Source organism: Scyliorhinus canicula, chromosome 14 (assembly GCF_902713615.1).
Source record: "Scyliorhinus canicula chromosome 14, sScyCan1.1, whole genome shotgun sequence".
Taxonomy (NCBI): domain Eukaryota; kingdom Metazoa; phylum Chordata; class Chondrichthyes; order Carcharhiniformes; family Scyliorhinidae; genus Scyliorhinus; species Scyliorhinus canicula.
The window spans coordinates 146,643,036-146,668,132 of record NC_052159.1 but is presented as its reverse complement, the minus strand read 5'-3'; the positions used below and the strand labels follow the sequence as shown (position 1 = coordinate 146,668,132).

Here is a 25,097-nt window from a genome sequence, read left to right as displayed (position 1 = left end):
GCCACGTTGCATCTAAATTTCACAAGACTCGAAAAATGAAAATCTCACCAGTTCCCTGCCTCCCCCCTCCACTGATGTGATAAAATTCCCACCCAGAAAGGTCGGGAACATCATTTAAGTAAATTGTATCATTAGAGGGCTTCCCCTCCGTATCATTCCCCAACACTAGGATCTCCTCCTCACACCCAAACAAAGGTTTACAACAGGTTCTTAAAAATGGGAAATCTGTGCCCATTGAAATCAAAATCTCAACCCAAACCCACCAACATCTAGCATTAATTGAGGCAGGAAAATTGGGTGGTGACCAATCCATGCCGAGCAGGTTTTTCACAGTAACCTCCTTGCAATGCAAGCCTATTTATGACCATAAAGATTATTATTATTATTATTAGGAGGTTAGGTAGCTCTTTAGATATTATCACAAAGCTGCAAGCCTCAAAGCATATCCATTGATGGCTGGGTTTCCTGACCCCAGGAAACTTTGCCGGCTAGATCCAGGCGAGGGATGACGGATCCAGGAGGCGATTGCTTTTACACCCGGTTTAGCTCAGTTGACTGGACAGCTGGTTTGTGATGCTGAGCGAGGCCAGCAGCGTGGGTTCAATTCCCCGTACTGGCTGAGGTTATTCGTGAAGGCCCCGCCTTCTTGACCGTGCCCCTCACCTGAGGTGTGGTGACCCTCAGGTTAAATCACCACTAGTCAGTTCTCCCCCCCCCCCCCCCCCATCAAAGGGGAAAGCAGCCAATGGCCATCTGGGACTATGGCAACTTTACATGATTGAGATTCAAACTAATCAGGTGTGAATGTGGCTCATTTTTCACAAATGTGATGCAGAACATCTTATAATGAAAACCGGTAAAGGAGGGGCATACAAATTGAAAATCAAACAATATTGATACAGAATTAAATTATGGAACTTGTTTGGGCACAGGTTTTGGTTAAAATTTGTTAGAAACACAGCTCAGGATATTTTAGATCATTGTCCTTCATGTACTGAGGCAGAGACTGAAGAAAAATATGTTCTCCATGTTGTTATTTGATCCGACAACACGCAGTAAAATGCTTTTAGGTGTTTGTTTTAAGATACTACATTCATCCTCACCTTGGCATTAATATTTTACAGTGTAAAAAGTAAACAATATACTTACATGACGCTTGTCCAGCAACCCCGATAGCTTCACAATTCCATTGATTTTATTTGACTAAGAGGCATTATTCCAACAACAAATAGCAATCAGCTAGATGTCTTGATGTTTCTATGGGGCTTTGTGCTCTTCAGAAAGACACACAATGAGGTTTCTATTTTGTTCTGATTTTTCCTCCTCTGTAATGAGTTACATATTGAGTGCACCTGGACACTTATTATAGCCGGTCATACTGGCTGCACCTGACAGGAAAGAGACGCAAAACAATGATTCGGGGGGGGGGGGGGAGCTTTGAAAACAAATGACTCTATTCACAACAAAAATCATTATTCTTCAAAAGCATAATAAGTTAAAGTACCTTCAAGATGGCAAAATTACACATATTTGGAATCAGTGCAATGGAATCAACTTATTTGGAATCCATTTCAAGCATTGTCGGACTTCTGTCTTGCTGAAATCGGATGCATTGAGTTTGAAGATGCAATGTATGTGAAAGTTTAGATGTGCCAGAGATCTTTTTTGCCAATAAGACGAAAACAACAACTTCCACTGATGCAGCACTTTTCACAGGAGTGTGATCAAACACAATTTGCCACCAAATATTAGGTCAGGTGACCAAAGCTTAGTCAAAGAGGGAGGTTTTCAGGGAGTTTTAAAGAAGAGTAGAACAAGTGAAGTGATTTAGGGAGGGAATTCTAGGGCAAAAACAAAAATCTTATTTCATGAAAAAAAATGCATGGAGAATTAAATCTGATGATAGAGCAGGTATCAGCAATTGTCCAGCCCAGGAAAACCAAGCTGCTGAAGTGTACTAGCTCATTTTGACAAACGGTGGTTATTTTCCGCCACCTAGTGGTGTCTTTACTTCTAAGGATAAGCCATACCATACAAAGCACAGAGCTCCAAATCCACTCATTAAGAGGGAGCTTGGCCAGGGCACTTAGAGGTGCTTAATGATTCCAAAAAACCCAAATTGTCCGAACTGCCCAGTGCCATAACGAATTAATGCCACGTTCAAAAATAAAATGCAGGTCTGACAACCATCTGTGGAGAGGAAAAGAGTCAAAGTTTCAGGCCGACGACTTTCCATCTGATTTCCAGCGCAATCAGTTTTTATTTATTTCAGACGTCAGCGTCCACTCTATTGTGCTCCTGGAGTGATGTGATGCTTTTAAAAATTCTCACACGGGGTGTGAGCTGTGCTGGCCAGCATGTACTGCCTATCCCTTAATTGCTATTGAAAGGGTAGTGGTGAACTGCCTTCTTGAGCCGCCGCAGTGCATGTGGCTGTTGTCTGGCCTGCGAGAACTGCAAGACATTTTGATTCACGTTCATAGAATCTGACAGCAGAAGTGCCCATTATGTCTACACTGATGCTTTGATGTAACTATCCAATTTATCGCACTCACCTTCTCATATCCTGGGAATTTTCTCATTTCCACGTAGTTATTCCCTTTTGAAATTTTGAAAATTCCAGATCCCCATATGTCACTGCGTAAAATAACTTGTTTTTAAACCTCTCCCCCCAACACCTCTTTTGCCAATTATTTTAAATGTGAAGTTTCCTGCTACTTATTGCATCAAAATCTCTCACAATTGCAAACACCCCTATTAAATCCCCCCCATAATCTTCTCTGCTCCAAGAACAATGCCACATAATGTTTCTATTCCCCAAATGGAACATTGGCAACGATTGCAAAGGGAATGGAATATAAAAGTGGAAAAGTTTGACTGCAGCTATATAGGGCCCTGGTGAGAGTACTTCTGGAATGCTGTGAACAGTTTTGGCCTCTTTACTTTAAAAAATATATAATTGTATTGAGTGGGGGGATCTTTCTGAAACAAGATCCAAATGGGATTTGATAGGGTAGATACCAGGAGGATGTTTCCACTTGCGGCAGAGACTAGAACCAAGGGACTCCAGTTTTTAAGAATAATAGGTCTCCCTTTTACAACAGATATAAAAGAGAACTTTTTTCTTTCCAAGGGTCATTAGTATGCAGAATTTTCTTTCCCAGAAAGCAGCGGAGGCTGGGTCATAAAATTTACACAATGCTGGGTTAATAAATTATTCATAAAGAGAGTCAAGGAGCAGGGTGGGGGGGGGGGGGGGGGGATAGCAGAGCAGGTTCGAAGGGCCGAATGGCCTACTCCTACGCCCAAGTCCTGGGACCATTCTGGTAAATCTCCTCTGCACCATCTCCACAGTCTTGATGTATTAAGCAACAATAAGTTTAAATGTCATTACATTATTGCATAATGAATTTAATAATGTATCCACTTTGTCAATGTTGTCAGTATATTCAGAACAGATTGTAGAAGTTGATTTTTGCTGGAACTGAACGGTCCCAGATTTAATATGAACTTGTACAAGATAGCAGAAACAAAACGTTGGTACAACGGCAGAAGCCAATCTGCCAGAGATAGCTGGAAGCATTTAACAATAATATTCTACCACAGCCTTAATTAATTTATACAAAAATTTCAATTTTGATTGTAAATGGAAAACAGATGCACTTTTTTAAAAAATGCATTCATTCTCTAATTAGCATTATGCCAACTGTTTTATCCAAGATATTTCCAATTTGCACTCCTTATTAGTATTGATGTCTGGGATGGTGGCAGTACTTTGATTTTTTTTTGCAGTCATTTTTGATTGGTGGGCTTAAGCTTCTTGGTGCCAGTGAATTTCTCCTGCGCGAATAGCTACTTAACGTCTTTGAAAGTTGCTCCTCATCCAAATGCATCAGATTTTACAAACATTTTGCTCTTCTTAGCTTGTCGTCCCCCAAGGTATTGTTAACAGAAGATCTTATAACAGACCCTCTTCCCACAACTAATCCACCTACCGTTCAGAACACAGGAAGTAGCTGCACAGATTGTGAACAATTTTGGGTGGGATTGTCTGCACGCAGCATGGCATTTCCATAGCAGATTTTTTTTGTTGCTGAGAGTGATGGGGTGGGGGTGATGGTGAGGAGGAGGAAAGTGAATTGCTGATCGTTCTAACTGCCATGAAGTGTCTGGCTTGGCCACATTCAATGGGTGGATCGCGCCCATGTACCAAAATACCTTTTTCTGTATGGTGAATCGGCCATTGGGTCATGTCCATATCTCTTCTATAAGATGCATCTGCAAGTGTGACATGAAGGTGGTGGATTTGACATGGACAACTGTGAGTCAGTCGCTGATTTCTGTGCCCTCTAGAGATGGACTGTTTGAAAGGACATTTGGAGAGGCAAACCAAAACAAAAATCTCAACCAGCTGTGAAGACGGCCCTGAGAAAACAGAGGCTGGCAAATTGTGCACTCTCTCAGCCCACTGTCTTCCTTTACACCAGATGTGGCAGCAAGTGGCATGTCAGTGATGGGCTTCTGAGCCACATCAGACAAACCTCACCAGCTGAACTATCACCTTGAGACGTAAGGCTTCCATCACATACATTAGATCATAAGGCATAAGCATTCCCATCCAAGAAATCAGAATGCAAACCAATAATTAATGTGGAACACTGATACATAAACCCAGTAGTAACTTTGCATCTTATCTTTCTTTGAATGTTACATATTGCAGCTGAAGAGTATGATATCATTTACACAAGTTAGAAAGAATAGTTAGCGCTGCCAAGTGTATTCAGCTGCAAATTAAATTTACTGATTTTATATATTAATTCATTACCAAACACTCTGCGCCATCAGTAAGCAATTTTCATTTCATTGTCAAATATTGCGGTGGCAGAAGACAAGCCACTTTTCACATGCGTACATTAAGGAAATAAAGGATAAAATGTTGAAAGAACAACGGGTCACTAGATCATGCCGGGAAGTAAAAGTAACGGAAGTAGGCATATTTTGCAGGACTCTTAGAGTTTCTTTCCAAATTAAATTTTGAAGCAACAATCCATTTTCCGGTATCCAGGAAACTAATCCAGAAGCAGAAATAATGAACAAAGACTTCCTATAAATGTATACTGTAAGCATTCAGTCCTTTTGCATTGTTTAAGCATATTAAAAAATATACGCACTTAAAATAGCATTGAGCCACAATGTTTTTTAAAAATGCCAAGACGTTTTGAATCAGCCCAAAACAACTTTGATTTGGTCAGTTTCTGAGGTACAGTTGAGGCTGCTCGAACATCGTGCAGCATGGTAGCACGGTAGTTAGCACTGTTGCTTCGCAGCACCAGGGTCCCAGGTTCGATTCCCGGCTTGGGTCACTGTCTGCTCGTTCTCCACGTGTCTGCGTGGGTTTCTCCGGTTTCCTCCCACAAGTCCCGAAAGACGTGCTTGTTGGTTGAATTGGACATTCTGAATTCTCCCTCGGTGTACCCAAACAGGCGCCGGAATGTGGCGACTAGGGGCTTTTCACAGTAACTTCATTGCAGTGTTAATGTAAGCCTACTTGTGGCAATAAAAAAAATTATTCCCATCAGCCTGGCCAACAGAAAACTGAAGTCCCACTGTTAACATCTCCTCCACACACAGAAGAGATTGGCTGGTGGTGGATTAATGCAGCTAGCAATTTTATTTCAGCAGCTTAGTTGTATGGCAGCATCGTCAGAGAACATATCCCAAAGAATAAACCTGTTAACAGCACAAACATTGATTTCTCTGGTCAGTGATATCTGATGGCAGCTGCCACCTTGCTCTTTGATAGATGTATCAAAAGAATTACAAGAGAGATGCAGGAACAGCACCAATTCTTGTACATGGCCTTCTTTTACCTTACAAAGGCCTGCAACACTGTCAACCATGAGGGATTCTGGAGCATCTTCTTCAGTTTTGGCTGCCCCAAAGGTTCGCCACCATCCCGCCGCCTGCTCCACAAATGACATGCAAGCTGTGATGCTGACCAACTGATCCACAGCTGACCCATTTCACGTTCAGACCAGGGGTCAGGCAAGGTGGTCGATTTTCCTCCATCTCGCCCTCAGCAAGCTCCCCGCTGGAATGGAACCAACCTACAGAAGAAAATGAAACTCTGTTCAACCTCTGCCGCACGCAGGCCAGATCGAAGGTTGTCCCATCCTGTCATTGAAGTAGTCTGCAGACGATGCTTGTACCCGCGCAAACTGGGAGGCTAAGCTCCAAGCCATCATCAACATTTTCCGAGTAGGAGAGCACCGGCCTTACACGAAACATCTGTAAGAGAACGGTCCTCTACCAACCTGCCCCACCACACACACCCCCAGACAACATGGGCGTCCAGATATGCCTGAACACAGCAGGACAGGTAAATATGATGGACAAGGAATATGGGATACTTGCCTTTATTAACCAAGGCATAGAATACAAGAGCAGGGAGGTCATGATGAAGCTGGGTAAGAAGTCTTACAACACCAGGTTAAAGTCCAACATGTTTGTTTCAAACACTAGCTTTCGGAGAACTGCCCCTTCCTAGGGTGGTAGAAGTGGAAACCCTCAAAACATTTAAAGTGAGTGGTTGAAATACCACAGCATACAAGGCTACGGGCATAGTTCTAAATATGGGATTAGAGTAAATAGGTGGGCAAGGACAGAATTGACCAATGGGCCTTTTTCCAGACTGTAAAGCTTTCCATTCCTTGGGAGCCTACTGTCAACAAGAGCCGTCATCAGAAATGTGAATAAACACTGCCTTCTGTGCCAGCACAGCGTATGACTGCCAAAGGAAGAATCTGAAGACCAGGACCACCGCCTCAGCACCAAGCTCATGGTCTCCACAGCAATAGTGATACCTGTCTTCCTATGTGAGAGACATAGGACGGGATTCTCCGGGCCGAAATCGCAAGCGGAGCAGAGGCTGCCGCCGTGCGCATACGCGAACCCCCGACCGGAAGTGCAGGACCCTGTAAGGGCAGCCGGACCTGCGAGTACTACTCCAGGACCCTGCTAGCCCCCTCCAGGAGAGTGATTCGCCCGTGTTTTCATGCTGGAGTGGGGACATAGCCCCGTTATTGGAGAATCCCGCCTGAGACTATGTACACCAGCCATCTCAAAACCCTGGAAAAGTACCACCAGTGGAGGATTCTGCAAATCCATTGGCAGGATGGACACACCAACATTAGCGTTCTTGCTCTGGCCAACATCCCCAGCATCAAAGCATCAATCAGGTTTGGTCAGCTTCAGTGGGTAGGCCACATCATCCACATGCTGGACAGAGACTGCAGAAACAAGCGCTCCATTCGGAGCTTTGACATGGCAATTGAGCTCTGGGAGGGCAGAGGAAACTCTTCAAGGCCACCCACAAAACCTCCTTGAAAGTGTAAAATCCTCACCGACACCTGGGAATCCCTGGTCCAAGATGGCCCGAAGTGGAGGAAAAGCATCCGGGACGCAACTGAACACAGTTTCACTGCTGAGAACAAGCTGAAGCCTAGAATCGCAAGGCAATCCAGGCACCCCACCCACTCGATCTCCCAATCCCCATCTACCCCAACTGTGACAGAGACTCACGGTCACACACTGGACTCCAAGTCATTTTTAGCGTGGAAGCAACTAAAACTTTGTTACTCATTTAGCTCCTACACACAATGGTGAGATGGAACTCCATGGATCTAAGCACTTGTTACTACCATCCAAGTTTGAGTTAAAATATACTAAGGATACAAACAGTTTTTTTCCCCAGAAAGCATGCACAATAGACAAAGTTACAACATAGAAACAGGTATTCAGCCCAAGCTGTCAAGTCTGGCAGTTACCTTACACATGAGCAAATGGTTCTAATCACACTTATCACCCGTTTGCATATCCTGTCAACCACTTCCTTCAATTTCTTATCCACTCTAAAATGTTATCAGAAGGAGAAAGCCATATCCAACTCAGTGACCAGGTTCGAGTTGGCTGCCCATTTTAAACCCTATCCAACTTTGCTCTCCTTTGCCCTCAGCAAAGTGTAAAATTTGGTGGAAGTCTATAACAAGCAGATGTAAAACCCAATCACTGGATTAGGTGAGACCCACAGTTTTCTCTTAACAAGCAGCTGTCAATATAAAGCAAGACTGAAAACAAATCTTTCACATGGAGCCAGGAGTCAAGTACTCCTCCCAGCTCCAAAACATTCCAGAGGGCAGTTGCCACTATGTTCTGGACATAACCCCTTCCTGTGCGCATCCTTTCCAATTTGGGACATACCTGAAGGCTGTTACCAAATATTTGTTCATTGAAGATTGATGAACTTGCTCTGGAAACACAATAGCCAGCTTGCTGCAATGGTTAAAATAGTGTTGAATACTCCAATTTTGGGTGCCTTGTCCCAGGTATATGATTGGTGTATTTATAAAATATAGTTGTACAAAGTTTATTTTGGGTGCAACACAGAACAGATATTTAACTTTGCAACTGGCAGATGAAACTGTATTGATGAAATATCAGCACTTGGGAGGGTAAAAGCCATTTTTCTTTTCAACTGTAAATTCATTGTTATGTTTAGCTGAAGAATAAATTGACTTTATATACTCCAAGAGGTGGACAGCACCACATTTACATTCCATTTAACAAATATGAAAATGAAATCAGATAATCTAATTAAATATGAAAATGAATCAAAAAGTGCAATTTGAATTTAACTGCTATAGATACTTTGTAAATAAACTGTAGATAATTTTAAAACATCAACTAAAAATCAAACTTGGTTTTATTGTGTACATTTATAAAAAAAGTTTCTGTAACTTTAACCACTGATACAAAACCATATTAAGATTGTACAGTAACTTAAAACAAGATGTTAAAAATGAACACATTCCAAAACAAAAAGGATGGAGTGTATTTATACAGTAGCAAAACCAAGGCAATGCTCACAAACCATAATCCTGGAGTGAATCGGTTAGTTTCCTGCAGAAAAACCACACAATCCACGAAAACTGTGGATCCAGTAGGATTCTACAATCTAAATTTGTCGACTTGATAGTTATGACAATTATAAATTATAATATTAATTTACAGTATTGCAAATAACAAATCAATCGGAATCACTTTTCGAAACTAAATGGATTTAATTGACCATTGCTTATTTTCAACACATTGTGATTAACTATATAGGTGAGTGGTGTATAATTCTATGGGGGGGAAAAAAAAAGACAAAGCATGTTAAATAACATTCACATTACCCTGCTGATGTGTAATACAATAACAAAATTGTAAAGGATCAGCTTCAGAATAACCTACGTTCGGAGTCATTACATGCTTTAAGTTGAAGTACATATTGCACTCAAAACAGAAAGGCCACATAACAAAAGCATAATTAGAATCAGTCTCCGGATCAATCATGGTCAAACTTAAAATTGCTACTTCTAGCCACATAATCCAAATTAAATTATACTGTGTAAGGTTTAGTAACTGCCCTCCCTCCTACAAGCGGTCAGTGCTTTTCATACGTATCCTTTTTGACTCAACACTGCACATTTTAAATACAGGCAAGCAAATTCATTGTGGTTCTTTATAGCAAGCATATACATTTCAACATCAACAGACTACTCCACAATGTGGGAATTACCATTTTTACATTCTTGGGTACAAAAATGATATTTTGTCAGTTCTATACATCTTTTTCATCTCAATGATTTTCAGTGTAACCTGATACAGGCATCAAGCTGGGAGCTCCTTCACAAAGCGGATGTCAACCAGTCATATTCTCAGCAACCTAACGAGGAGAAGAAACAATGTCTAAATTAAGCATAGTGCAGGTTCTTCAGTTCACTTAGCACTACAAATGTGGAAACTAAAGGAGGTGCAGTATTTTTTCCTTAAGATCTCCTCTCGGTTTACAGTTTATATAACTATGTGTTACAAATGAAACTTAAGTGTACAAACACATATTACAGTAATACTAAAGACAGCCGAGAGATTGGTCAGTTGTCACTGAAAAAAATCTTCTACGATACAGCAGTACATGAGATGAGATCTGGTCATACATTCTTCTTCCATGCCTTAAAGAGGGCATCAGAAACCATGGGTGTCTTGGTCCTTGGTTATGCGTGGCAACATACTGCAGTGACCTGCCATCGTCTTCTACAGACACATGGTTGACCAGAAATCGCTCCCATGCTGAACGTGGGAATTGAACCCAGAGCTTCCTGGTTCAGAGGCAGGGATGCTACCCACTGTGCCACAAGACCTCACTGGTCATACAATACCATTCATGTAACCTGTGTAGATGTGACTAGCTCTGGGTACTCATGATTTATATAAATTAATTTGTCCAAATCAAAGTAAATGTAACATGATTGTAGAATCTTTGGCTTAAAAACCCCCCCTCCCATTGTACCACATTTTATTTGTCAAAAACTGCTCTTTTATAGAAAGGAAACTTGTGTTTCGTACTCTCCTATCCCTGCTGCAGTGAATCAGACACTAGCCCTAAAATGCATTCCTTCTATGGAATATGTTGGATACTCGTGCACCATTTCTTTCAATTTGGGTTCAGTCCCATTGAAGACATGGCTACAATGTATATATTTTAAAAATAATGCAAATATTTTATGAAGGATTTCACATTGGCTAGCAAAGTGCACCATAGCAAAGAGGACAAATAATTTCACAGCACAGAAACAGATCACTTAGCCAAACTAGTCTATGCCAGTGTTTGTAATCCACACAAGCCTCCATCAAACCTACCAGCATAACCTCCTATTTATTTCGTCCTCATGCTTAGAGCTTCTCTTTGACTGCAACAATGCCACTTGCCTCAACTACCCCTCATGGTAGCCTGTTCTAACCATCCTCTGGCACAAATGTTGTTCCTGATAGTCACCACCTTATATTTATGGAGTCTCTCTGTATTTACCGTTTAAAACTATTTCTACCCTTTTAAACTATTTCATAATCTTAAAAGATCTCAATCAGTCATTTCTCAGTTTTCTATTTACAATGGTAGAGAAAAATAACACTGGCCAGTTCAGCTTTCCCTGATAGATATAACCTCAGTTCTGGCATCATCGGTATAAATATGTTTTGCATTTTTTCTACTGATTCACAATATGGAGCCCAGACAATGTACATTGTTCCACACAACTTTAAATATCTCTAATTTAAAATTCTATTTTTGCAGAAATAAACTCCATTCCTTTTTATTTTAAAGCCTCATTAATATGAATTGCTGCTGGCAGACCAGCATTTTCTGTCTTGATTTCCAGCATCTGCAGTAGTTTGCTTTTATTTTAGATGCTATTTTTAATGATTTGTGAATCTGTTATCCTGGAGCTAACTGCTCCTTATTCTCATTTTAAGACTCCAAATGCCCAAGGAATATATGGCCTTGTTTCTGCTATCAAAATGTACCACCTCAAATATGTATATTGAAATTCATTTCCAAAATACACACGCACAGTACAAGATTATTAATGTCTTGTATTCAGTGGTGTTCGTCCCCAGGCTGAACGATACACAACCACAGATCTGGTGTTACTGTAAACTTTGAGGCTGTAATTTTGATTTCTAAATCATTTACCATATGTAATATGTAAATATTGTTACCCTGTTTTGTAAGTAGCTTGCTTTCCATTCTGCTACTTATTCTAACTCTAAATTCTCTGACCTAGTTAGGCAGAGTCTACAATGTGGTAGCGTACAGTCTGAGGTGGCCATTTAGTTATTTGTGCTTATGCCGGCTCTTAGATCAAAAGAGTGGGACTTTCTCCCTTCAAGTATGTTTCCGATTTCCTTTTGAATGTTATTACCAAGTCTGTTTCCACTACCCTCAGATACTGCATTCCAGATAATTATTTGCTTCATTAAAACTCTCATCACACGTCTTCTTTCATCAATGACCTTAAAACTTTCATACCGAGTTGACCTTTATTCTGCCACTGACATATATTCTGAACCTACGCTATGTTTCTTTGCTACAATTATCACTCCATTTGCCTTTTGTCCCATGACTTTTGTATTTAATCTCCACCACACCCATCCCAGACTTTCCTTTTTGTTCCACCAGCCCCTCCTCTTTTTCAACACCATAAAAACCCAGCACATTTCTACCGGTCCTCAATTCCAAAGAATCATTTTGGATTAGAAAGGTTGTTTCTCCCACCCCACAGATGTTACCAGAACAGAATTTTTCCAGCATTTTCTGTTTTATTCCAGTATCTGCAGTATATTGCTTTTGTAGTATTAATCTAAATCTATGTCTTCTGCTGACAATGGAAAGTTTTTGTTATTACTCTATCAAAACTTTTAATAATCTGAACGCCTCATAATAATTAACCTTATTTTCCTTGCTTTAAAGTACAAATCATTAAATTTACTGTATTACCCTTACCTGCCCATAAGAATTTAATATGTTTGTTCAAGCATGGCCTGTCCTTTTGAAATCCATGCTGACTATTCTTTATTACAATTTTGGTTTCAAGATTTAAGCACCAGTCACTCCTGCTTACAGCACATTCCTGCTGGAGTCAATTGTCGTTCAACCATGTGGATCTGCTAATCCGAAATTTGGTTACTATTCAATTCTTAGGAAACTGCCAATTTACAGGCCTGAAGATCTCATTAGGTAGTGCCAGATTTCAGTGCAAAGACATACCCTGTTTGTATTTAGAACCACAAAACTGCTTTTCTCCTAACCGCATAGTCTACATCTGTATTCAATCACTTAAAATAAATCTATATAAACCATTTTCTTACTCAGAACTGCAAAACTGCAATTACATACTGATTAGTAACTCCAAGATATTACAGCTTAAGAAAATCATATTTGATAAGTAAAATTGGAAATTTACACTCGTATAAAAAAAAGACCATCAATACTAAACTAGCAGAGCACTCATCCATCAGATCATCGGCAGGATTTCTGCTGCTTCTTAGTTAATCCTTTACATATTATCCATCACAGGTTTTAGATCCATTATCCACCAAATTCTGTTGTGGCAAAATGCCGGCTCTCCTGGTGCAAATCAGGATAAAATCAGTTCTAAGAGATGTCAGAAAGCAGACACTGGAAGGGTCAAAAGGATTTTGCTGCTGATACAATCCATGTAACATGCATCAGATTTTATTGCACATCAATCTTTCTTACTTTGAGTGAGTCAGTCGCCTTGCGCAGTTCCTTGATGACGGAAGCCAAGGCCTCTGGATTGATTCCTTGCTCGCAAAGACGGACGCAAATAGAGAGAGATTCCAGATCAAGACCAGTATTCAGCAGCCTCGAAATTTCAAGGAGAACTGGAAGAAACAAACACAGTAAGTAAAGGTTACTTGCATTTGCATAGCACCTCAGAACAGAGTGTGTCCCAAATGTGCTGTACAAATACTTTTGAATGTTTTTCGGAATTACCAGTTATAAAAGTTAGGAATTACACAAGGCAATTCATACATCAAGAACCCACAGACCCCAACATTATAACCAGATAATGCTTTGGGGATAAATATTGGCCTGGATAATAGAGAGAACACCCCAGGGCTTCTTCAAATTAGTGCTATGGGATCATTACAGCCACTGGACAAGGCCTTGATTCAAAGTCTCCTCTGAAAAACATGGTGTTAACATTCTGTGCTCAAATCTCTGGATTGGGACTCCAGATGAAAGAGTCTCTTGCCCCCCCCCCCCCCCCCCCCCCCCCACCACCCCCACTCCACCCACCAATCAAATACTCACAAAAATCTCTAGCAATTATCTACTTGAACCCAACTGGCAGAAATATCAAGTTTGAACTTTCGCGAAGATAACAAAAAAAGGGTATTAATACATTGTCAGTACGATAGTTACCCGGGAGTTAGAAGTAACTATGCCTGGAACATAGTTGTAACTACCCAAACATGTGATTTTAATTGGAATAAAGTGGATGGTTCCTGGTGCAGGGTAATTGTCCAAAGTCTGAACTTCCTGGGCAACCAATGTGCAATCCTTACATGGGTGGCTTTCAGGATGTCCTCCTTTGCATCTTTGCGGTAATCCCTGGGTATGACGCTCAGGGAATAGACATTATCTGCAAGTTACTGACGCATGTGTGATTTAGGAAAATTCCCTTTGGAAGTAACTTAAAAAAGCAAACATTTATCATTTTGAAATAACACCTATTTCAATATATGTTAGCCAAGCAGGAGCTATTTTCCCACCTCCCCATCCATTAAAGTGAGCAAAACTCCCACCTCCCCACAAACAATACAAGAATTTCTATTTCAAAAATTTATCTGCCTTAAGACTTCCATTCAAAAGCATTCCCTAACCCCTCAGATGATACAAGTAGATCATCAACAAGCACATTAGTCTCCTCTTCAGGTCTATGCAACATGCTTGCCTTCATCGGACGGGGTATTGAGTACGAGAGTCGGCAGGTCATGTTACAGTTGTATAGGACTTTGGTTAGGCCACATTTGGAATACTGCGTGCAGTTCTGGTCGTCACATTACCAGAAGGATGTGGATGCTTTAGAGAGGGTGCAGAGGAGGTTCACCAGGATGTTGCCTGGTATGGAGGGTGCTAGCTATGAAGAAAGGTTGAGTAGATTAGGATTGTTTTCGTTGGAAAGACGGAGGTTGAGGGGGGACCTGATTGAGGTCTACAAAATGATGAGGTATGGACAGGGTGGATAGCAACAAGCTTTTTCCAAGAGTGGGGGTGTCAATTACAAGGGGTCACGATTTCAAGGTGAGAGGTTTAAGGGAGATGTGCGTGGAAAGTTTTTTCCGCAGAGGGTGGTGGGTGCCTGGAACGCTTTACCAGTGGAGGTGGTAGAGGCGGGCATGATAGCATCTTTTAAGATGCATCTGGACAGATATATGAACGGGCGGGGAACAGAGAGAAGTAGATCCTTGGAAAATAGGCAACAGGTTTAGAGAAAGGATCTGGATCGGCGCAGGCTGTGAGGGCCTAAGGGCCTGTTCCTGTGCTGTAATTTTCAATACCATAATCACGAAACAATTAGTTCATACTACACCACTCAGGAGTGGAAAGATGATACTTACTAGGCATCGTTTTAAACATTCAATTAAATAACAACCTGCAAGTACTGGAGTTAGAGTTTGAGTCAGACTACCACATGAATGTAGAAAGGTTCATTAGCCCACCCAATTGAAAAGGAAATGCAATGAAAGCATTCATTGTAATACATATTCTAGGCATTTCCTTCTACCAACAGTTACCATATATCAAAAAGGAGCAATACCAATGAGCTGGACACATAAGGCTGGAGAAACAGACTTTGGGCGCAGGGGACAGAGAAATAACAGAGAAGGCAAGGCGATAAATCAGCCTTCTCATCTTAACGGTTGCTCATAGAGACATGGATTTGTTCTGTTTGGAGCATCATCATTTCCTTCCCAAAACTTGCACACATTGAATTCACAGGAATGTACAGTGCAGAAGATGCCATTCAGCTCAGTGTCTGCATCAACTCTCCAAATGAGAATTACGACCTAGTTCCATTCTCTTGCATTTCCCCATACCCTTCCTTGCACTTTATCATCTAATGCCCTCTTGTATGCCTCAATTGAGCCTGCCTCCACCACACTTCCAGGCAGTGTATTCCAGATTCTGTATGAAAGTGTTTTCTCACATTATGTTTGCAAAAACTACTCTTGATCTAGTAAGGACTAAGGGCTTTTTTTGGTCACTAAGTTTGGTCCAGCTTTATGAACTCTGAACAAAAAGGAATCAGAAGTGTTTTTCTTTTGATCACTGACTGCAAAGTTAAACTGAGCACAATTATTATTTGTAGGTGGAGGAACATTGGTTTATTTTCGACTGAATCAGTTTTGGAAATACTCTTTCAAACTAGGCTTTTTGTGCTGGTAAACATGATTGGAGTAGTTTTACTAATTCCCAAACCTCCAGAGCTTCTTTTGGAGCGGGGAGAGAGACATTGCAGCGGGAGAACAGAGACCATCAGACATGCCGTATCTTCTAGTCTCAGGTAGAACTATAGCATCCACAAATTACAGAGGTAAAAACAAAGATTAAGGGGGGGTGGGAATCAGATAAAAAGAGGAAATACAAGTCGGCAGCATCTACATAGAATAAGACAATTGGCACAGGCGCAGAACAATTGCTGTTTTATATCTCAACACCCATTTCTTGGTTGACCAAATGGCATGGGAAGCAGATGGTGCAGACAGAAAATAATTTGCCTCAAGGCAGAATTCTTGCAACTGTGCTGCTCAGTATTTAAACCAAGTACCAACCCATAAGGCAGCAAGGTAGCACAAGTGGATAGCACTGTGGCTTCACAGCGTCAGGGTCCCAGGTTCAATTCCCTGCTGGGTCATTGTCTGTGCGGAGTCTGCACGTTCTCCCCGTGCCTGCATGAGTTTCCTCCGTGTGCTCCGGTTTCCTCCCACAGTCCAAAGACATGCAGGTTAGGTGGATTGGCCATGATAAATTTCCCTTAGTGACCAAAAAAATGTTAGGAGGGATTATTGGGTTACGGGGATAGGGTGGAAATGAGGGCTTAAGTGGGTCGGTGCAGACTCGATGGGCCAATGGCCTCCTTCTGCACCGTATGTTGCATGTTCATCCACAAACTGGAAGTGCCCTCTACACTGAGGGCCAGTAGTCCATTGACCATGCACTCGATAAGTCAACCAACAGCTGTGATTAATCATCTGCAGGCCAAACCTAAAAAGACACAGATCAGTTCTTTTCATCTTAGGAACATGAGGTGCAAAGGATGAAGTTAACCTTAAATTTAGGAGAAAACTGCCACACAACTTTAAGCCAGTTACCTTGGACTAATATTAGGTCATGCTCAAAACTCCCAAGATCATGTCAAAGTAAAGTCCAAGGTGGTACTGTAGTCAGAAACATCTTATCATAGAATCCCTATAGTGCAGGCCATTCAGCCCATCAAGTCTGCACCAACCCTCTGAAAGAAACCCCTACCAAGGCCCACTCTCCACCCAACCAGCTGTATCCCCCATAACCAAACCTGCACATCCCTGGACACTGGGTAATTTAGCATGGCCAATCCACCTAACCTACACATCTTTGGACGATGGGAGGAAGCTCACGCACATTGGGATAATGTGCAAACTCTTCACAGTCACACAAGGCTGGAATTGAACCAGGACCTCTGGCACTTTGAGGCAGCAAAGCTTACAAATGGGGGAAATTTACCAGCTGCTTTTGCCCTGTGCTATCCAGCAGCTGAATGTACCTGTGTGTTGGTATTGCTCCACCCATAAGGATGCAAGTTACATTAAGAATGGAAAGGACAAAGCAGACGAATGACGCTCATCGTCCTCTGTTCCAGAAAGTGCCAGCAACAATGCCCAGAGGTAGTTTCTTACATGCTTTCCATTCCCAAGAACGTAACCCCCACTGCTGCCTTTCCAATTGGTCAACACATGTACAAATGCAGAGGAACACCTCCCACCAGGAATCAACAAGACTGGCCGACTTGGCTGTGTCAGCAGGGCTAGTATTACCACTGCAAAGCTTTTATGCAGGAATGATAACACAACCAGATCAATCCTACTGACTGTGGAGAGGATTGAAAATTGATGAAACATAACTATGAATGCCCTCGGCTAGCAGAGAGCCATGTAGCTCTGAAGATCTTCAGCTGTCAAGCCAGAGCCTGTGTGGAACAGTGGCAAGGGAATATATAATGACTCGAGAAAATAATGATCTTGTGTCCTTATATGCAAAATACTCCCATTTCTCATACAAAGTACGGCATTTTGATGCAGGTAATAGTAATTAAGACACAGCATCCTATCATTTCAGTGCAATTAAGTTAAGAGCTATATTGGAGGAATAATTAACAAATGTTGACATAGAAATCAAAAGCTTTAAAATAATTGAACGCTTCACATATTTGTGGGAACTAAAACTGTCATTTAAGTTGAAAGTGTGTTATTTTTCAAGATAAATCTTTTGTTTATTGTGATTAAAAATATATTGATAATCTCAGCAAATGCAAGCTCTTGAAGAACATACTCGAATTATGTTCGCATTGTAATAAAACTGTCCTTTTCTTTTTTTGGGGGGGGTGGGGAGTGGAAAGAGAAGAAACAGTGATCCAAAAATAAAACCTAAATAAATACTGTGTGAAGAGGAGCATCAGACTTGGAAACTGTACAGGAATTGACTTCTGCCTTTCTCAATAGTCAAGGTGGACAATGATGTACCGCTGACTGCCACACTTGTGTTAAGACCCTGTTGATGTTAAATGTGAGGCAACCCAAAATCGAGAAGAGTAATTTGGAACACCCAGTTCTTAGTGGTGTACATTTTCAATTTGGTATACTGTGAGAAAAGATATCCAAACCAGGAAGGAACAGTCCAGTCATTTTGTGATCAATTTAAGAATATTTATTAAAAGAAAAACACATGACAAGGATAATACACTACAACAGTACATTTAACTACACTGATGGTGATACACGCACTGTATCACATGAAATTGCCCCATTGTTACCAACTACCCATATTTCTCTGACAGAGGGGTTCGGACCCAATTTTTTAATTCCTCTCTGGTCACAGGGAAGGTGCCAGAGGATTGGATGACAGCTAATGTGGTTTCCAAAAGGTGGTAGAGATAAGACAGAGAATTACAGACCGATGAGTCTCACAAGTGGTAGAGAAACTATTGGAGAAAATTAGTCTCCACATTGAGTGGCAAGGTTTGATCAAGGATAGTCAGCATGGCTTTGGCCTAATGATTTGAATTGAATTTTTCAAGGTGATCGGTTGTAGGGATGAGGGTACTGCAGTTGATGTAGTTTATATTGATTTCAGCAAAGCCTTTGACAAGGTCCCACATGGGAGACGATGAAGGTGGCAAAAGCACGTGGGATTCAGGGTAGCTTGGCAAGTTGGATCCAAAACTGGCTTAGTGTTAGGAGACAGAGGGTTGTGGTATAAGGCTGTTTTTGACTGGAGGCTGGTGCCCAGTTGCATACCACAGGATTTGTGCTTGGTCTCTTTTATTTTTCATAATAGATGTATATAAACAATATAGATGAGAATGTGTGGGATGATAATTAAATTTGCAGATGACACAAAGATTGGCAGGGTGGTTAATAGTGAGGAAGAAGGGCTTAGATTGCAGGAAGATATAGACGGATTGTTCCGATCAAGTGGCAGATAGAATTTAATCCTGAAAAGTGCACGTTGGAAGGAGTGACAAGACAAGGGAGTGAATGCCAGGACACTAAGAAGCTCAGAGGAACAAAGGGATCTTGGGGTGCTTGTCCAGAGATCCCCAAAGGCAGCAGTACAGATTAATAGGGTAGTTAAGAAGGCATACGGGACACTGCCTTTATCAGTCGTCATAGAACATAGAACAGTACAGCACAGTACAGGCCTTTCAGTCCATGATGTGGAAATGCCGGCACTGGACTGGGTTGGGCACATTAGGAAGTCTCAGCCCGACTGTTTATTTGAAATCACAAGCTTTTGGAGCACTGCTCCGTCATCGGGTGAAGTGGAGGCAGGTTCACAATCACAATATAGAAGAGAGAGCTTCGAAAGTTTTGTGATTTCAAATAAACCATTGGACTTTAACCTGGTGTTGTGCCTTTCCCCAGTTATTGTGCTATGGATCTATCACTCTTTCCCTTTGATTCCTGTGACCCTGGCTTTTAGCTTACAACTGCCAATTCCCTTACGTCCCACACTGAAGTCACCTCTTCTACACCCCATTGTTTTAATAATAATAATCTTTATTGTCACAAGTAGGTTTACATTAACATTGTAATTAAGTTACTGTGAAAAGTCCATAGTCGCCACACTCCTGCACCTGTTCGGGTACACAGAGGGAGAATTTAGAGTGTCTAATTCACCCAACAGCAAGTCTTTCGGGACTTGCGGGAGGAAACCAGAGTACCCAGAGGAAACCCATGCAGACACGGGGGAAAATGTGCTGACTCCATTCAACTAATCATGTAGATAAACACTTGCTTTTCTCACTGATACGCACTGCACAAATCAAAACCCTCCTCCTCCTAATCAAACCCCTTTTTGTTTTATTCCAATTTCATTTTTAATACTTGACTGATAAATTAGAATCAGCTCAACCCAATAGAAATTCTTCCACTGTTGGTATCTGCATGAATATGTGACTGAGGACATGCTCTCCTCATGTGTCAAATTACACTGTGCAATAGCAGGGAAACACATCAAGAAATACCTTGTCCTATTTTCCAAATGCATCAACTGGTTCATCTTAATATGCTCACTGCTAATTTCACATGGCCTAATTTGGTCCATAGAAGTGACCCAGGACTTAATCATTACAATACAGGAGGCAATTCGGCCCATTGAGTCTGCACCAATCCATCGAAAGAGCACAGAACTCGGGTCCACTGCCACACCGACCCTGCCTATTCCGGTAACCCCATAGCGTAACCTGCACATCCCTGGACACTAAGGGGCAATGTAGCATGGCCAATCCACCTAACCTGCACATCAATGGACTGTGGGAAGAAACCAGAGCACCGGGAGGAAACCCACAGACACGGGGAGAATGTGCAAACTGCACACACAGTCACTCAAGGCCCGAATTGAACCCGGGTCCCTGACACTGAGGCAGCAGTGCTAACCACACTGCTTATACAAAATGTAACCCATAAGGTTCTGCTATTATACTGACTGCTGGAGGCACCATTGCATTTGGGGAAGGAGGTAGAAGTGAGGTAATGGTTGAGAAGCTGCAAGTAAAAATAAATTAGTGATGATTCATGGAGAACACCAGTGTTCAATATGTAATATCCGATTGCATGCAGTATTTAATTAGCAGGTTTGTCAAATCTGGTAATTTTAGATTCATTAACCTCTGCATTCATCTAACCCACACCGACAGTTCTAAAAATTGCTTACAGCAAATATGGGAGTGTTGAGTCCTAATTATTTGCTGTAAGCCACATTACATAGTTAAGTGGGATGTGTGCGAATCAAATACTAGTGGCTGAGAATTAATGCAATGTGAAGTCTAAAGTGATTTAGGCAGTGTTTTATGAAACTATCTGGCATGCCATAATATTGAGTTGGAGGGTATGCTGTCTTTTAATGACAGCATCGTTATACCATGTAAAACCCATTGTTTTATACACAAACTATTATAGAATCATAGAATTCCAACTGTGCAGAAGGTGGCTATTCAGCCCATCAAGTCTGCACCACCCTTCTGAAAGAGCACCCTACCTAGGCCACTCCCTCGCCCTATCTCCATAACCCCAACTAACCTTTGGACACGAAGGGCCAATTCACATGTCCAATCTACCTAACCTGCACATCTTCAGACTGTTGGAGGAAACCCATGCAGACATGGTTCACCAAGAATGGCAACGGCACAGAATGTCATCTGAGTGGAAGACTTCAATGTCCATCACCAGGAGTGGCTCAGTAGCTGACCAAGCCATAAAAGGACAGTTACTAGCCTGGCTCTGCTGCAGGTAATGAAGAAACTGACAGAAAAACCTAATCGCCCTCAACAATCCATTTGTCACAGATACATCTGTCCATGACGGTATCGGTCGCAGTGGCTACGGCACAGCCCTTAGGGAGTTGTCCTCACATTGAAAGTACCCTTCATCATGTTGTGTGACACTACAACCATGTCAAATGGGACTGATTTAGAACAGGTCTACCAACTCAAAACTGGGCATCCATGAGGCGCTGTGGGCCATCAGCAGAACTGTATTCAACCACAATCTGTAAACCCATACTACCATCAGGCCAGGCGATCAACCATGACTCAATGAAGAGTGAAGGAGGGCATGCCAGGAGCAGCACCAGGCATTTCTATAAAATGAGAAGTTGACGCGGTGAAGCCACAACACAGGACTACACGTATGCCAAACAGTATAAGCAGCAATAGACAGTGCCAAGCAATCCCACAAGTTCTGACACATCCAGTTGTAAATGGTGGACAACAACTCACTGCTGGAGGAGCGGCTCAGGCACCATGCTCCAAAATCTAATCTGAAGCCAACCGAATAAACAACACTCCATAAATGAGTGCACTCTTTACAAGTTCAAAAAGAAAAAGGTTCCTGTTATTGTTCCTGCCATGTGTTGGACACAGCTAAAAACTAACAAAAAAACGGGGGGAAAAAAAAGACTTCAACACACCATTTGTATTAGCTGTGGGCTATGTCATAACATGCCAAGTGAATGAAAAAGTCAGCAGTTAAGGCCCAGCCAGAGGGCAAATATTGAAACAGTTCAGTGGTGAGTGAGTGCTGTAGGGTTGAGGATGCTGTCTTTTGAAGACTTTTATCTAAGTCAGTCTGCCCTTTCAGATGGGCAGAAAGAGGCATATGGCAATTTTATGCCTTTGAAAGGCATGGTGGATGGGGAGGAATAATAAAAGAGAGTACCCGCAATAGAGTACAGAGATTAAATGACAAAGATATTATGGTAAAAAGGCAAAGGGAGGGCTACTGGCCATGGTAAAAAAAGGCAAAGGAAAACAAGTGGAAATATCTTCTTCATGTCTAGCCCCAAACAATTTCATTGTCTTCAGGACTTCCATCAGTCTACCCCTCGGCCTTCCCGACCCCACAAACAGCTTAAATTGGAGTCTATAAATTTCAACTGTCCTTAATGGTGAATGTTCCTTTTTCAAAAAGATTTGATTGAGATGCACAAAGTTGAGAATGGCCTAGATATAGAGGAAATCGGAAAGACCCATTTCCGTCAGCAGCGTGGTCGGCGATCAGGGGACAGAGATTTGGAGCAATTGGTAGAAATATTCCAAGGGAGATGAGGAACATATTTCTCACTCAGTGGTAGCGGCCTGGAACTCATTGCCAAAAAGAGTAGTGGGGGTAGAAACCCTCAATTAATGCAAAAGGTTACTGGTTATGTACTGAAATCCCATATCGCCCAGGGCTATGGACGAAGTACTGAAAAGCAGAAATAGGCTGGCTGTCCTTTGGCCAGTGCAGACACGATGGGAAGGATGAACTCCTGCTGCAGTACTTTTTTCTGCATTTTTCTAAATGTCTGAAAAGGAGGAAATGTGGAAGGATGTGGGGAGGGAGCAGATGTGTGGCAGTACATTAATTTCCCCTAGGAGGGGCAACATGGACACGATCACCATATAGTCTTTGTCTGTGCTGTAACAATTCCATCTAACTGGACTAGATGCCAATGGAATAAAAACAAAGTGTTGAAAATGCTCAATGGGTTTGGCAGCACCTGCAGAGAGAAAACAGAGTTAAAGTTCCCAGACCAATAGGACCAATCATTAAGTTGAGGCTGCAAGGGAAAGCAGGAAAAAGATGAATGATTGCTACATTAACTCAACATGGTTAACAGCAGTTCAGAAAGGCCCCTTCGACGTCATCTTCCAAACTAATGGCCTCTTATCACCTAGAAGCACATGGACAGCAGATGCATGGCAACACCACCACCTGGAAGTACCCTCCAAGCAACTCACCATCCTGACTTGGAAATATATTGCTATTCCTTTACTGTGGCTGGGGTCAATATAAGACGAGAAGACATAGAAGCCGATGTGGGACATTTGTCCCATTGAGTCTGCTCTGTCATTCAATGAGATCCTGACTAATCTGATAATCCTCAAGTCCACTTTCCCACCCTTATCCCATAACCAATAATTTCTTTATTGGATTAAAAACCTACATATCTCCACCTTGAACATGGCATGGTGACACAACAGCACCAATAATAGCAACATAGCACCAGTGACCGGGGTTCGATTCCAGCCTAGGGTGACGGTGTCGAATTTGCACATTCTCCCCACATCTGTGTGGGTTTCCTCCGGGCTTTCCAGTTTCCTCCCACAGTCCAAAGATGTGCAGGTTAATTAGATTGGCCATGGTAAATGCATTGGGTTACAAGGATAGGACAAAGGAGTGAGCCGAGGTAGAGCCCTCGCTCGGATAATCAGTGCAGACTTGATGAACCGAATAGCCTCCTTTGGCACTGTAGGATTTGGATGGAACGTACTTAACAGCCCTCCACTCTGTGGTAAGGAATTCCACAGATTTGCTAACCTCAGAGAAGTAATTTCTCCTCACCTCAGTCATAAAGAAGCGACCCCTCGCTCTGAGATTATGCCCTCTGGCCCTAGACTCTCACACAAGGGGAGTCATTCTCTCAAGGTCTATCCTTTCAGGCACCCTGGGCGAATCCTCTATGCCAGTGCATCTCAAATTATCTGATGTGGCGTACCGGCAGTTTTTTTTTTCAATGTGCCAGGGACCGGTGAGCGAAACAAGCCAATCCAGGATTACTGTCTCTTTCTTTTCTGGAAACACTCCAAGTACCGGCAGACGATGGCTCACGTACCGGCACCGGTACGCGTACCACACTTTGAGAAGCACTGCTCTATGCCTCAATAGGGTCACCTCTCATTCGTCTGTACTCCACGGGGAACACAGAACCAACATACTCAACCTCCCCTCATAATAAAACCCCTCCATGCCCAGGGGCAACCCAGTGAACCTCCTCTGGGCGGTTTCCAATGGGCAGCACATCTTTCCTTCGATAAGGGGACCTGTGCCCACAGCAGAGGGGGGCGGCAGCAGAGGCAGCTTATCAGCACACCATCTCCTCCTCCTCCAGGGGCAATGAGTTCTCGTCAGCGATGCCCACCGCCCGCCAAAGGATTGACGATAACGCAAAGAAGGTGCAGACAGAGACTCACCGTCCATGGTCTCCCTCACCGCGTTCAGATTGCCAGCGTTCGCCATTCCTCCTCCGTCTCCTACCCCGCCCACTCGCTGAACTATTTAAAAACGTTTTTAAAAAATCACCACGCGAGCTGGGCCCCGTTGCCACCCACCGACATTACCCCCTCAGCGTGAGGTGAGGAGAAAAAAAACCGAGCGTGTGTTTTTTTTTTAACTCTCCTCCGTCCCGCCTCTTCCTTTCTTCCCTCTTGGGGAGCAGGGGTTGTCAATAAAGTTTATTGACAGAGCGGCCGTTAGGATTTGAATCTGATTGGCTGCAGGCCGGGGCAGCCGCCGATTGGCCGCCGGCCGTCGCCCAAGGTCAGCGCCGATTGGTCGCCGGCCGAGGCCGCCGCCGATTGGTCGCCGGAGGACGGCACTAATTGGCCGCT

At 42.5% G+C, this 25,097-nt stretch overlaps 1 protein-coding gene across 1 annotated transcript; it reads right to left on the bottom strand.

The window, feature by feature from the left end:
- Positions 1-8,743: 8,743 nt before the first annotated feature.
- On the bottom strand, positions 8,744-24,929 carry mzt1 (mitotic spindle organizing protein 1). Its single transcript, XM_038818498.1, has 3 exons — positions 24,681-24,929; positions 13,139-13,284; positions 8,744-9,766 (listed from the first exon to the last, which is right to left on the bottom strand). Exons 1-3 carry the CDS (start codon positions 24,724-24,726, stop codon positions 9,743-9,745), a joined length of 216 nt encoding a protein of 71 aa, XP_038674426.1. The 5' UTR covers positions 24,727-24,929; the 3' UTR covers positions 8,744-9,742.
- Positions 24,930-25,097: the final 168 nt, after the last annotated feature.